The sequence below is a fragment of the Cervus canadensis genome, chromosome Y, assembly GCF_019320065.1.
Source record: "Cervus canadensis isolate Bull #8, Minnesota chromosome Y, ASM1932006v1, whole genome shotgun sequence".
NCBI lineage: Eukaryota > Metazoa > Chordata > Mammalia > Artiodactyla > Cervidae > Cervus > Cervus canadensis.
The window spans coordinates 6,580,205-6,596,711 of NC_057420.1; the positions used below are offsets into that span (position 1 = coordinate 6,580,205).

At 37.8% G+C, this 16,507-nt stretch overlaps 1 protein-coding gene across 1 annotated transcript in view; it reads right to left on the bottom strand.

Annotated features, from left to right (window-relative positions):
* LOC122436399 (gamma-taxilin-like) overlaps positions 1-16,507 on the bottom strand; it is a 90,548-nt gene that overhangs the window by 61,043 nt on the left and 12,998 nt on the right. The window contains exons 2-3 of the mRNA XM_043460208.1: positions 15,650-15,954; positions 14,121-14,212 (exon numbers count right to left, since the gene is read on the bottom strand). Coding sequence (XP_043316143.1) covers positions 14,121-14,212; positions 15,650-15,954 — 397 coding nt within the window. The remainder of the gene's footprint in view (positions 1-14,120; positions 14,213-15,649; positions 15,955-16,507) is intronic.

Consider the following 16,507-nt stretch of genomic DNA (forward strand, 5'->3'; position numbering starts at 1 on the left):
AAAGAAATAGTGACAACCTCAGAGACCTCTGGGACAATGTTAAACACCCCAACATTCAAATCACAGGAGTCCCAGAAGAAGAAGAAAGGGCATGAGAAAATACTTGGACATAATAGTTGAAAACTTTCCTAAAATGGGGAAGGAAACAGCCATTCAAGTCCAAGAAACCCAGAGAGTCCCAAAGAGGATAAACTCAAGGGAAAACACCCCAAGACACATATTAATCAAATTAATGAAGATCAAACACAAACAGCAAATATTAAAGTAACAAATAACACACAGGGGGATTCCCATAAGGATAGCAGCTGATGTTTCAACATAAACTCTTCAGGCCAGAAGTGAACGGCAGGACATATTTAAAGTGATGAAACAGAAAAACCTACAAACCAGATTTCTATACCCACAGGATCTCATGCATGTATGAAGGAGAAATCAAAAGCTTGAAACACAAGCAAACTGACAATCCAGCACCACCAAACCAGCTCTTCAACAAATGCTAAAGGATCTTCTCTAGACAGTAAACATAGAAAAGGTATATAAACTCGAACCCAAAACAACAATAATTACCCAAAATGTAAATAGGTTGAGTGTCCCACACAAAAGACAAAGACTGGCTTAATGGATACAAAAACAAGATCCCTATATATGCTATCTACAAGAGACCCACCTCAAACAAGGGACACATACAGACTAAAAGTTAAGGGCTGGAAAAAAGATATTTCATTATAATTGAGACGAAAAGAACTCAGGAGTATCAATACTTGTATCAGATAAAGTAGACTTTGAAATAAAGTTCACTGAAAAGAGACAAAGAAGGACACTACATAATGATCAAGGGATCAATCCAAGAAGAAGATATAACAATTAAAATATATATGCACCCAAATGTATATGCATTCAATATCACAGTAATCCAAGTCTATGTCCAAAACAGTAACTCTGAAGAGCTAAAGTTGAATGGTTCTGTGAAGACCTACAAGATCTTCTAGAACTAACACTGCCAAAAAATGTCCTTTTCATTTAGGGGACTGGAATGCAAAAGTAGGAAGTTAAGAAACGCCTGGAGTAATAGGCAAATTTGGCCTTGAAGTACAGAATGACGCAGGGCAAAGGCAAGTAGAGATCTGCCAACAGAATGCACTTGGTCACAGAAAACCCTCTTCCAACAAGATAAATGGACATCACAAGATGGTCAACACCAAAATCAGACTTATTATATTCTTTGCAGCCAAAGACAGAGAAGTTCTATACAGTCAGCAAAAACAAGACCAGGAGCTGACTGTGGCTCATATCACGAACTCCTCATTGCCATGTTCAGACTGAAATTGAAGCAAGCAGGAAAACCACTAGATCATTCAGGTATGACCTAAATCAAAGTCCTTATGACTATAGAGTGGAATTGAAAAATAGATTTAAGGGACTAGATCTAATAGACACAATGCCCGATGAACTATAAATGAAAAGCTGTGACACTGTACAGGACACAGGAATCAAGACCATCCCCCAAAAAAAGAAATGCAAAAAAGCAAAATGGTGGTCTGAGGAGGGCTTACAAAAGAGCTGTGAGAAGAGAAGCCAAAATCAAAGGAGAAAAGGAAAGATACATCCATTTGAAAGCAGAGTTCCAAAGAATAGCAAGCAGAGATAAGAACGCCTTCCTCCATGATCAATGCAAAGAAATAGAAGAAAACAATAGAATAGGAAAAACTAGAGCCCTCTTTAGAAAATTAGAGATGCCAAGGGAACATTTCATGCAAAGATGGGCTCAGTACAGAAATGGTACGGACCCAACAGAAGCAGGAGATATTCAGAGGTAAGAATACACAGAAGAATTGTACAAAACATCTCCTCCACGACACAGATAATCATGATGGTGTGATCACTCACACTTCCCTAGAGCCAGACATCCTGGAATATGAAGTCAAGTGGGCTTTGGGAAGCATCACTACAGACAAAGCTTGTGGAGGTGATGGGATTCCAGTTGGGCTTTTTTCAAATCCTAACAGATGATGCTGTGAAAGCGCTACACTAAATATGTCTGCAAATTTGAAAAACTCAGCAGTGGCCACAGGACTGGAAATGGTCAGTTTTCATTCCAATCCCAAAGAAAGGCAATGCCAAGGAAAGCTCAAACTACCACACAATCGCACTCATCTCACACACTAGTAAAGTAATGCTCAAAATTCTGAAAGCCAGGCTTCAGCAATATGTGACCGTAAACTTCCAATGTTCAAGCTGGTTTTAGAAAATGCAGAGGAACCAGAAATCAAGTTGCCAACATATGCTGTATCATCAAAAAAGCAAGAAGAGTTTCAGAAAATATCTATTTCTGCTTTATTAACGATGCCAAAACCCCTGACTGTGAGGATCACAATAAACTGTGGAAAATTCTGAAAGAGATGGGAATACCAGACCACCTGATCTGCCTCTTGAGAAATCTTACACAGATCAGGAAGCAAAAGTTAGAAGCGGACATGGAACAACAGACTGGTTCCAAATAGGAAAAGGAGTGTCAAGGCTCTATATTGTCACCCTGCTTATTTAACTTATATGCAGAGTACATCATGAGAAATGCTGGGCTGGAGGAAGCACAAACTGTAATCAAGATTGCCAGGAGAAATATCAATAACTTCAGATATGCAGATGACACTACCCTTATGGCATAAAGTGAAGAAGAATTAAAGAGCCTCTTGATCAAAGTGAAAGAGGAGAGTAAAAAGTTGGCTTAAAGCTCAACATTCAGAAAACTAAGATCATGGCATCTGCTCCCATCACTTCACGGGACCACTTCATGGGAAACAGTGGAAACAGTGACTGACTTTATTTTTCTGGGCTCCACAATCACTGCAGATGGCGACTGCAGCCATGAAATTAAAAGATGCTTACTCCTTGGAAGGAAAGTTATGACCAACCTAGACAGCATATTAAAAAGCAGAGACAGTACTTTGTCAACAAAGTTCCATCTAGTCAAGGCTATGGTTTTTCCAGTAGTCATGTATGGATGTAAGAGTTGGACTATGAAAGCTGAGTGCTGAAAAATTGATGCTTTTGAACTGTGGTGTTGGAGAAGACTCTTGAGAGTCCCTTGGACTGCAAGGAGATCCAACCAGTCCATCCTAAAGGGAGATTAGTCCTGGGTGTTCATTGAAGGGACTGATGTTGAAGCTGAAACTCCAATACCTTGGCCACCTGATGAGAAGAGCTGACTCATTTGAAAAGACCCGGATGTTGGGAAAGATTGAGGGCAGGAGGAGAAGGGGAGGACAGAGGATGAGATGGTTGGATGGCATCACCAACTCAATGGACTTGGGTTTGGGTAGACTCTGGCAGTTGGTGACGGATAGGGAGGCCTGGCGTGCTACAGTTCATGAGGTCACAAAGAGTCAGACGTGACTGGGAGACTGAACAGACTGATGCACCCAACATAGGAGGACTGCACTATGAAAGGCAAATGCTAACAAGTATGAAAGGGGAAATTAACAGTAACATAATAATAGTGGGAGACTTTAACATCCCACTCACACCTGTGGATAGATCAACCAAGTACTAAATTAGCAAAGAAACAAAAACTTTAAATGATGCAATGGACTAGTTAGACTTAACTGATATACATAGGATATTTCACCACAAAGCAATGAAGCTCATTTTTTTCTCAAGTGAACACAGAACATTCTCCAGGACAGATCATATACTGGGCCATAAACCCGGCCGTGGTGAATTCAAAAAAATTGAAATCATTTCAAGCATCATTTCTGATCTCAATGCACTAAGAGCAGAAGTCAACTAGAGGAAAAATATCTATTAAAAACACAAACATATGGAGGCCAAACAATACACTTCTGAATAACCACCATGTCACAGAAGAAATCAAAAAAGAAATGAAAATGCATAGAAACAAATGAAAATGAAAACAAGACAAGCCAAAACCTATGAGATTCAATAAAATAGTGCTTAGGAAAAGGTTCATAGCAATACAAGCTTACCTAAAGACAAAAATTAAAAAAAATAAAATAAATAAAATAAATAACCTAACTTTACACCTAAACAACTAGAAAAAGAAGGAATAAAGAATTCAAGGGTTAGTAGGAAAGAAATCATAAAAATTAGCACAGAAATAAATGACAAAGAAACAAAGGAAACTATAGCAAAAAATCAACAAAACTAAAAGCTGGTTTTTTGAGATAATAAACAAAGTAGACAAACCATCAGCCAGACTTATCAAGAAACAAAGGGAGAAGAATCAAATCAACAAAATTAGAAATGAACATGAAGAAATCCCTACAGACAACACAGAAATACAAAGGATTGTAAGATACAACTATCAGCAACTATATGACAATGAAATGGACAACTTGGAAGAAATGGACAAATTCTTAGAAAAGTGTAATTTTCCAAACCTGAACCAGGTAAAGAAACAGAAAATCTTCACATATCTATCACAAGTGGAGAAAACGAAACTATTATCCAAAAAATTCCAACAAACAAAATCTCAGGACCAGATGGCTTCACAGGTGAATTCTACCAAAAATTGAGAAAACTAATACCTACACTACTCAAACTCTTCCAGAAAATGGCAGAGGAAGGTAAACTCCCAAAATCATTCCATCAGGCCACAATCACCCTAACAGCAAAACCAGACAAAGATGCCAGAAAAAAAGAGAAAACTACAGGCCAATATCACTGATGCACATAGATGCAAACTCCTCAACAGAATTTTAGCAAACAGAATCCAACAACATATTAAAAAGACCATATATCATGACCAAGTGAGCTTTATCCCAGGGATGCAAGGATTCTTCAATATCTGCAAATCAATCAATGTGGTACACCATATAAACAAACTGAAAGGTAAAAACTGTAATATCTCATTAGATGCAGAAAAAGCCTTTGACAAAATTCAACATCTATTTATGATAAAAACTCCCCAGAAAGCAGAAATCAGGTATAGAAGGAACATACCGCAACACAATAAAAGCCATGTATGATAATCCCACAAGCAAACATTGTCCTCAGTGGTGAAAAACTGAGAGCATTTCCCCTAAAGTCAGGAACAAGACAAAGGTACTTACTCTCACCACTACTATTCAACACAGTTTTGGAAGTTTTAGCCACAGCAGTCAGAGAAGAAAAAGAAATAAAGGAATCCAAATTGGGAAAAAAGAAGTATACCTCTCACTATTTGCAGATGACATGATCCTCTACATACAGAACCCTAAAGACTGTTACAGAAAATTACTAGACCTAATCAATGAATACAGTAAAGTTTCAGGATATAAAATTAACACACAGAAATCCCTTGCATTCCTATACACAATGAGAGAACAGAAAGAGAAGTTAAGGAAACAATCCCATTCACCACTGTAATGGAAAGAATAAAATACTTAGGAATATATCTACCTAAAGAAACAAAAGACCTATATGTAGAAAACTATAAAACACTGATGAAAGAAATCAAAGAGGACACAAATAGATGGAGAAATAAACCATACTCATCGATCACAAGAATCAATATCGTGAAAATGAGTATACCATTCAAAGCAAACTATAGATTCAATGCAATCCCTACCAAGCTACCAACGGTATTTTTCAGAGAACCAGAACAAATAATTTCACAATTTGTATGAAGACACAAAAACCCTTGAATAGCCAAAGCAATCCTGAGAAAGAAGAATGGAACTGTAGGATCAACCTGCCTGACTTCAGCCTATACTACAGAGCAACAGTCATCAAGACAGTATGGTACTGGAACAAAGACAGAAATATGGATCAATGGAGCAAAACAGAAAGCCCAGAGATAAATCCACACACCTATAGACACGTTAGCTTTGACAAAGGAGGCAAGAAAATAAAATGAAGAAAAGACAATCTTTAACAAGTGGTCCTGGGAAAACTGGTCAACCACTTGTAAAAGAATGAAACTAGAATACTTTCTAACACCACAGACAAAAATTAAATCAAAATGGATTAAAGATGTCAATGTAAGACCAGAAACTATAAAACTCCTAGAGAAAAGCATAGGCAAAACACTCTCTGGCATAAATCACAGCAGGATCCTCTATGACACCCCTCCCAGAGTAATCAAAATAAAAGCAAAATAAACAAATGGAACCTAATTAAACTTAAATGCTTTTGAACAATGAAGGAAACTATAAGCAAGGAAACCAGAACTGAAAGAGACACGTGTACCCCAATGTTCATCACAGCACCGTTTATGATAGCCAGGACATGAAAGCAACCTACATGTCCATCAGCAGACAAATGGATAAGAAAGCTGTGGTACCTATACACAATGGAATATTACTGAGCTATTAAAAAGAACACATTTGAATCAGTTCTAATGAGGTGGATGAAACTGGACCCTATTATACAGAGTGAAGCAAGTCAGAAAGAAAAATACCAATACAGTATATTAATGCATATATATGGAATTTATAAAGATGGTAACAACGACCCTATATGAGAGACAACAAAAGAGACACAGAGATGAAGAACAGTCTTTTGCACTCTGTGAGAGAAGGCGAGGGTGGGATGATTTGAGAGAATTGCACTGAAACATGTCTATGTATGTGTATATGTGAATTAGATGACTAGTCCAAGTTCGACACACATGAAGCACAGCAAAGTTTATGTGTTTGGACAACCCAGAGAGATGAAATTGGGAGGGAGGTGGAACGGGGGTTCAGGACACGGGAACATATGTACACCCATGACTGATTCATGTCAGTGTATGGCAAAAATCACAATACTGTAGTTAGCCTGCATTAAAAATGCTATTGATACTTTCATAGATATTTTCACGAGTCTGTAGACTGCTTTAGGTAGTATCCCTATTTTACTAATTCTTCTAATACAACAGCATGAAACAACTATATCCATTTATGAGCATCTTCTTGAATTTTTTTTGTCAGTTAACTTACAATTTCCAGTGTACAAATTATAACTTCCTAGATTACATTAATTCCGAGATCTTTTATTTTTCCTGATGTAACTTTAAATGGGATTACTTTCTTAACAGCTCTTACTGATTGTTTATCACTGTATAGAAGTTCAGCTCATTTTCATAAGTTGATTTTTTTCTAGCACCTTACTAAACTGGTCTGTTGGTTTTTAAGAGGTCTCCTTTTTTGTTTTATGGTAGTGGATTTTAGTGGATTCTGTACAATCTGATTATGATGTCATTTGCCAATAGTGAGTTTTACCTGGGTTATTTTCCAATTTTTCTGCATTCTATTTCTCTTTCTTGCCTAACAGCCCGGGCTAGGACTCCCAGTACTATTCTGAGTAAATGATGATAATGAGAATCCTCATCTACTCCTACTCTACAGGAAAAGTTTCTAAATTTACAACTTGTAGTTTTGTTTTTCTTGTGGTGTTCTTGTGAGGCCTGGGCAACAAAGCAGTGCTGCTTGCTCTTCAGTCAACAAGCTGTGTCTGACTCTTTGCAAACCCATGGACTGCTGCACAGCAGGCTTCCCTGGCCTTCACCAGCTCCAATAATTTGCTCTAACTTGTATCCACTGTGATGGTGATGCCATTCAATCATTTCATCCTCTGCCACTCACTACTTCTGCTTTCAATATTTCCCAGCATCAGGGTCTTTTCCAGTGGGTCAGCTCTTTGCCTCAGATGGCCTAAGTATCACAGCTTCAGTTTCAGCATCACTGTTTCCCATGAATATTCAGGAATGATTTCCTTTACGACTGACTGGTTAAGCCTCCGTGCTATACAAGCGACTCTGAACAGTCTTCTCCAACACCACAGTTCACCAGCATCAATTCTTCAGCCTTCTTTATGGTCCAACTCTCACATCCATACATGACTACTGGAAAAACCATAGCTTTTTTGGCAAAGTAATGTGTCAGCTTTTTATATGCTGTCTAGATGTGTCATAGATTTTCTTCCCAGAAGCAAGCATCTTTTAATTTCACAGCTTTAGTCTCCAACCGCAGTGATTTTGAAACCCAAGAAAATAGTCTATCACCATTTCCACTTTTTCCCCATTATATTTGCCATAAGTCAGTTTTGTTTTTTTGAATGTTGGGTTTTAGCCAGCTTTTTCACTGTCCTCTTTCACCTTCATCAAGAGGCTCTTTAGTTCCTCTTTGCTTTCTGATATTAGGGTGATATCATCTGCATATCTGAGCTTGTTTCTATCTTCACTCCAGCTTGGGATTCATCCAGCCTGGTATTTCATGATATATTCTGCATATAGTTAAGAAAATTAGTTATGAAGTGTTCCATCCATAGGATGTCCCTGATGCTCTAGTTATTAAGAATCTACCTGCCAATGTAGGGCAAACAGGTTCAATCCCTTGTCCAGGTGGAATCCACATGCCTCGGGGCAACTAAACCCATGCTCCACAACAGCAGTGACCCCACATGTGGCAGCTACTGTAGCTCTTCTGCCCCAGAGTTTCTATTCTGCAACACAGGAAGCCACTGCAACAGGAAGGTTGTGCACGGCAACTAGAGAGTATGCAGAAGCTAGAGAAAATCCATATGCAGCAACAAAGACCAAGTCAAAAATAAAATAAACAAAACAATTAATTAAAAAAAAAATCAGTAACTACATACCTGACTTAAAAAAAAAAAAAAAAAAAGTTCCATCCTTTAGAACTTTTTTGAAGAGTTTGAAAAAGACAGGAAGTAAATCTTCTCTGGCTGGTAGAACTGACAAATGAAGCTGTTTTGTTCTTGACTTTTGTTTGTAGGAAGGTATTCTGATGACTGATTTAATCTTCTTACTAGTTATTGGTATGTTCAGTTTTCTGTTCCCTCATGATCCTATTCTGTTTGCTGGTACATTTCTAGGAATTTATCCATTTCCTCTAAACTACACAATTTACTAACACATAACTGGTTATAATGGTATGGACTAAGAATGCTGCCAGCCATATCAGTAAACAAAAGCCATCAAGTCATAAGCCACTGCAGCTATCTCTGAAAATGAACCCTGAGGGGACTGTGAAATAGATCACAGAATAGTGATCCTAGATACCTAAGGTACCTAACATAAGAATGATTTCATATCTATTCCCAAAGACAGAAAAGTGCTAAAATCATTCACTTGAGATTCATGATTTTGTTTAACTAACTGAAATCTTATTATATTTTAACTACCTGGGTTTTTTGCTATAAAACTCGTATACATCCTGGTTCCACCTGTACAGCTCTTAGAAGCAGTCCCTCAGCAGCATCTGAGAGACAATCCTGCAGGGTATCGTCCTCAGAAAATCCACCAAATTCAACTATTTCTCAACTTTTAGTTTCAGCATTTTTGTTTTCAGAAGACAACAGTCTCTTAAAATCTTTTGTATTTCTGTAATGTCAGTGGCAACATCTCCATTTTCACTTCTGATTTAAGTCCTCTCCTTTTATTGATGAATCTAGACAAAGATTTGTCGACTTGCTCATTTTTTTTTTAAATAAATGCTTAATTTTATTTCACACTTCTGTGAACGTTCTAGTTTTTTTCTCATAATTGATTTCTACTTTTATACCTGAAACCTGATTAATATAATTGAATTGTCTACATTCATCAAGACTTGCTTTGTGGCCTAAAAACAAACCTCTCTTCTCCAGAATGTTCCATGCATTCTTCAGAAGAATGTATGATTCTGTTGTTTCTTTCAAGGAATGTTCTGTATAACTGTGATAAATCTATGAAGTTGGATATGTTGCTAAAAGCTATTTTCTTACTGATTTTTGGTCTCAAACTGTTGAATATAATTAATTTCATAAGTATTCCTGTTTATAATTACTGCCCTTTCTTTTTAACCTAAAGAAATCCCTCTAACATTTCTATTAAGACTGGCTTAGTGGTACTGAACTCCTGTAGAACTGTTTGCATGCAAAATTCTTTCTCTGTCTTTTACTACCAGATAGAGATTTCTTGGTTGAAATTTTTTTTCTTTCAGCACCTTGATTATATTGCATCATTCTCTTCTTAGCTGCAGTTTGTGCTGAAACATCTGCTGACTGCCTACTGGTTATTTTTCTCTTGCTGCCCTAAGTCTTTAACTTCTGCTCTGTCTTTAACTTTTGACATTTTAATTACATTGTGTCTTACTGCGGGTTCCTTTGAGCACATCTTATTTGGAATTCTGTGGGTTTTTTGAAGTTGGATGTATTTCCTTCCTTAGATTAAGAAAATTACAATTATTCTTTCTCAAAGTGTTCTGTCTTTGGGTCCCTGACAAGAAAACCATTAGTCTACTTGACATTGTCCCACATATCCCTAAAGCTGCCTTGACTTTTTCAATTTTTCTTTTCTCCTTTGATTTTCTGCTTGGGTGAATTCCACAGCCCTTGCTTAAAGTTCACTGGCCTTTCTTTCATACCCTCTATTGTGCCACTAAACTGCTCTAGTGTGATTTCAGTGTTTTTAAGGTTTTCAGTTCTGTGATTCTGATCTCTCCAGTCTTTGCTGAAGTTCTTCTCACTGTGTTCACACACCTGTCTCTGAGCTCAGTGGGCATCTCTCCCATGATTACTTTGAACCGTTTTTCAGGAAGATTACCTATCTCCAATTCTCCATTGATTATCATTGATTATGTTTTTCTCCAAGGTTTTATTTTAATGCTTCACTCACATTTCTTTTACTCATGTTGCTTGAGTCTCTTGTGTTTGCTTATATATATACATATGTACACATGAACATACACACACTTGTACACACAAAATAGCCAACACTCCCCACTTGGAGGAGTGGCCTCCTTTAGGAGATGAATCTTACCCTTCAGGCTGGCCAAACTTTGAGGACTGCTGTCCAAGAAGATTACTTTAAATTGTTACCAGTCATTGAGTGTGTTCCAAGACCAGTCAGTGTCCCAAAGAGGGGAGGCAGAGATCTCACCATCACCTACATTCAGGCTAATTGGAAGCCTGACCCTGAAAGGCAGCAGCTTTCAAAGAATGCAAATATGCACAGTCCTGTAAACTGATGAGCAAGCTATGCTGGCCACTCAGACAGGCCGTCTGCTGGTGTCCCCCTGGTAGCAGCTGTAAAACTTAGGCCTCCATAAGAGTGGATAAGCACCTTCCTGAAGATACTGGAAAGATGTAGAGAGGTACTGACAAGAGGGCAATGATGGCATCTTCAGCCTGTTTTCCCAAGGAACAACTCTGTAGGCCTCTAGGTGTAGGCAAAACCAAAAGCCTGACCTTGGACCAAAGTTCTAAGCAAGCAAACAACATCTTTCATAGGAAGAGGAGGCTATTTCAGTGTGCTGTCTGTGCGGCAGCCAGCTGTCTCTTTGACTCCTGGTGTCCCAAGGGGCCCAGGTACACTAGCCTCCCTGGGAAAGAGCCAGGACTTCACAAAGGAGGTTCCACATGCAGCAGCCAAAAAAAAGCAGTGTACCAGACACACGTAAGAATGCTCCCCTCGCAGAATCTAGCATTTTGGAGCATCAGAGGGAAAGCGCAAAGAAAAGACCTGCCTTTCAAAGTCTCTGAAAGGTTTTAGTTAGCCTTTGATGTGTGTCTATTCAGATGCCTGCCCCCAGGCCACAGCTATGAACATAAGCTAATCAGCCTCTTACACAGAAAGACCTAACTCTATTTCACTGCCAGTTGTGCTCTGGGACACTAGCTGTTAAAGAACTTTTTGGTGATTATTACAGTCCTGTGTGACCCACTGGCCACCAATGTGGTTCCCAGAACCAAGCAATGTAGATGCATCCTGGCAGCAGATAAAAATAATGAGGCACCAGATCTGGACCTTTGTGGAAGACAGTGGCATGCTAATGAAAAGCAGAGGGAGCTTGCAAAGTTCCTGTCTTCTAGTTTCTGTTCCCTGAGAGCAACTTCATAGGTGTGCTACAACAAAAGCCTGGCCCTCAAGCTAAAAAAGCTCCTGGACAATCAAAGACAGGACTTTCCAAGAATATCCGCTCAGAATCCCCTGAGTGGCAGTTGCAAAACCAGAACACCAGCCATGTAAAACATTTCCCTCAGGAGGTAATATAGGTACTAGTACTGGTATAGGTACTACAGGTACTGGTACTATAGGATGTGACTGAAGGAAAGCATGAAAACGCCTCCCACTGGCTTTAGCAAGATTTAAAATAGAGTACAAAAATGGCACCCTCCCTTGGAGAAGAAAAATGTCTAGAGATTAAAAACATAACAAAACTATCCATCAAAACCAGCCCATACTCTTCAGGTTCACCTTCTAAGATTGGCAAACAAATGGCTTTCACATAAAGTCAGGGTGCTTTTTAAACACCTACCGCTGACCTCAGCCATGGTGAGACTGAATCTGCGCAGAAGCCTTTTAAAAGGCATTTCTCAGTTTACAACAGCCCTTTAGGTCACATGAGTACAACCCCCCTGTTGTTTTTCAAACTCAGATTTTGGGGGTATTCTCTCAGGTACAGGCCTTAAAAGCTGGGTTCTGACAATGTTGGGTTCAAACCCTAGACCCAGGTTTTCTAGTTCTCTTTTGCTTGTAGTTCACCACTGTGGGGCAGAGTTTGACTCAGCCTCTCCTATCCCTCAATGTGACAGTGATGTTATATTCTGAAGGTGGTTCAACTACTTAGAAAATAAGGTTTTTTAAGAGGCAGTTTTTTTTAACATATTTTAAACCTAAAATATATCTACTTTTTGTTATTCATGAGAACTACTGATCTCCACAAGGATAAAACAACATCATAGAGAAGACACTCCTTGGACAAGTCTCCAATGTATAACTTCTGCAAATAACTGCAGTAACTCTTACTTGCCATATCCTTCCACCTCCAGAAAATATCTAAATAAATAAATAACTCGATTCCTATTTCTCAAAGTTTAGTCCCTGGACCAGTAGTTTTGACCACCAACTAGGAATCTGTTAGAATGCAACCTATCTTAACAATCTTCTCCATCTCCACTTAAAATCTACTGTAAAATGTCTCAGCATTGACAATTTGACAAGATCCCTGGGTGACGTGCATGAGGTTAAGAAGGACTGGCCTAGCTCACTATGCTACTCAATTTGCTCTTTCTTCCCTAATCCTTTCATGGTTGGCTGCTGCTGTCCCAATAGTAAGTCAACCTAAACTATTCCTGCTGCTTTTCTTCCCTAAATTTCTTTCTCCATGTTTCTTCTTTTTTTGTCCCTGCCTTAGTTTTCTACCACTTCTTTCTTGATTTTTATCATTCACTGTACCATAAGATTTTGATATCCAATGCAAACTTTCCTTCTGAGGTCAGCAATGCAAGAACAGTGACAGCTGGAATCTCTGGTTTGAACAGAACTTCATTTTCTTTGATTCTTGGACATTTCCACTTCTCACACTGTCAGAGGGTGCCAGAGTGCTAAATCAGATATAGCTGTGCCACTTGACTAAACATTAACAAGATTTGTTTCAGTTCTGTCCTTACTGACAAGACACAGGAATGATAAAGAATGGTCGCTTTTAACGACAGATGAAAATGCAGTTTGTCAGTGATAATTCACTAAGTGCTTCACAAAAGCCAATGTTTTGGCATTTACATTAGAACCAACTATTCAAAAAATTTCCCACAACAATTCTTCAAAGGTTCTATGCCTTTTCCATTCTTGAATTTTAAGAGGCTACCAAGGATTCCATGTTGAGAGTGCTTCCATAATTCCAGAAAAAGAGTGCTAGTTGAAAACACATAATTAGAACAAACACCCCATGAGTGAACTTCTTTGGAAGAAGGAAAAAGGAACAAAACCTAGCAAACAGTAGATTCTCAGTAAATATTTCTTAAAATGTAGTACTGTCATGTAACTAAAAAATTCAATCAAAATGGCAAAAGCCTTTATCTCTAACATTCCTTTCATGTCTAGAACGCCTGAATTTAACCAAAATAGCCAGTCTCTTTCAACTGAGAGGAATTACACATATAAACAAAAAAAGCGAGTCTGGAAATGCCAAGGCTGACTGACTTTCAGGGTACATCTCAAAAAGCATTATAATGTTCTAAACTGTATATCATAATACTAAGTCAAACAATCAGCATAACTCCCGAGAAATTTGATTCTTCCCCTCAATTCTCTAATATAATTTTAAACATAAAACTGTATCAAAACCACATTTTCAAAGTTTATCAAGCACATACACACAGTTTGCTATGCTATACATGGGCCTCACTCCCTTAATACTCACAAGATCAGCGTATTTCTTACACAGAGCTGCCAGCTTCTCCTCTGGAGTTGAAAGAGTGTTTAAGGCTTGCATCAATAATAATACTTCTTTTCCTAATGATTTATAAAAGAAAAAAGGTAGCAGAAGGATGACATTAATTCAGTCTGTAAATTCTACATAAAACTTATATTTCTAACTTAAGGCTATAAATAGAGACAGAGATTCACCTACTAAATTAAAGAAGCTATTTTCAAATTGATGTATTAGCCTCACCATCATCCACATTTCTATACTTACCAACACTGCTATCTCTTAGATACTAATCACTTAAACAGCAAAAACAAGAGTTCTTCAAGAGTGCCTTAACAACTTTAGCAGAGGAAACAGGTTACTAAGATAGGTGGAGGTAAATGATGCTATAAAGTTAAAAATAATATTCTATTTCTTAATTTGAGGATAGAAAACTTTTTATTTTCTAAACTGTTCAACCTTGTATGTAGAGTATTTCAACAAAGAGAATGGTATTCATCTAATTCTTTAGCATTTAATCTAAAGTTGATACTTCATATACTTTACAGACTGTTATGGAGGTGGAAGAGAGGAAGAACAGTCCAACTTCAAAAAGCTGACCATCTTATTCAGATAAGATTTTAGTACTGAAAGCTTTTTCCCTTCAGTTCAAAATAAAATAAAAAAAGGAACCGTGTTTCAATGTGCAGACATAATAGTACCCTATACTTCAACTTTATGAATAGTTTAAACTCTATCTTAAACCATTTAAATGATTTCTACCTGAAGTTGTATTTTATGCACAAGTGTTAGGGTCACTGATTCTACAGGTATCTGTTTTGTTTGCAAGGAATTATAAATACTTCTCATATTCATATAAATTTTAAAGTCTTTAAAAACTAGCAGAAGGTGGATTAGGAAAGAGAATTTCAAGTTATAATGTTTTGCACAAATCACTAATTAAACAAGGTAAATATTAGGCACAATAGGAATGAAAAATTGAGGAGAAATCTAAGATGAAGTAAGGGCTTCAGATTTCATTCATGAAATTTAACATATCACACTGTTAATCCTAACTGTCAAATTAAGCAGTTATAGGACAGACCCTAAAACTAGTCTTACTAACACACTTTCTAAGCTGCAAAATAACATATCATTTCCAAATTTTAGTGGATATTCTCTAATAAGCTGAGCAAATATACAGCTTTCATAGTAATTATTAGATTACTTTGAATGATCAAGCAACAAGGCAAATCAAATACTACTTCTGTCAAACTGGCCACATATATTTTTCTGGAAAACAATCCTTAGTCAGAGAAAAGGAACAAAGGCATCCAGAACTGTGCTTTCTACTCTGTTATTTTCACCTCCTGCATGTAATTGCTGGAGTGAAGCATACTGACCTGACCAAAAAAAACTCAGTGAATTAGCTAAACATCTATCTTAAAACTACTCATGTTCCACCATTACCAGTGCTGCAGAAAATATAAGTTTAACAAGCACCATGTGAAAATGTTCAACTCCTGAGCAGAGATTATTACCTAAGATTTTTTCTTTGTTTTTGCGGCACTCTGAATCTTGTTGATCACCAGAGGGATCTGCTCCAGCTCCTGGCCCTGGAGGTTCCTCTCTTGACTCTTGTGTGCAGTACACTGGGCTCAGTAAATCCCTGCTCTTTGCTGCAATGTTACTGCTTTCATCCTCTTCCACTGAATGCTTGTTAGATGTGCTACCATAATTTGAGTCATTACACTGAGGAATATCATTTGATTGACATTGATGCAACATATCTGGTTTTACTCCTACTCGGCAAATTCTAGATTCTTCCATTGTGATTCTCCATAAGCTAGAGGAAAAGAGCAGAAAAAAAAAAAAAAAAAATACGGAGGAAGGAGTTAAACCAAATGCAATCAAGGGAGGAAAACAAGGCTGGAAAACACTGTTTTCCACCCCACTTTGCTCATTTTCTTAAGAGTGTACTCAAACATGGTTTTTCTCTCTCTTTTTTTTTTTCTTTTGGCTGCACCAAGTGGTATGCTGTATCTTAGCTTCCCAATGGATCAAGGACCAAAGCCCCCTGCAGTGGAAGTGTGGAGTTCTAACCACTGGACCACCAGGGAACTCCCAGCTTTGCTCATGTTTAAATGTAGTTTTTACTTTGTGTACATGGTACAATCAATTGGCAGATGATCATGACAGTTTTTTACCCCCTTTCACAGTGGTTTACAAAAAGACAGTGCTTGTTAGAATCAAAGGAGAAGAGGGGAGAGGAAGGGACTACTGTAATCGTGGAACAGAAAAAAATCCTAGGCTCTGATCTTCTAATAAGTAATAAATATGCTGGCAGAATCTATCAGAATCAACTTCTGCAGAACTCTGGATTCTCTAAAAGCCTGCAG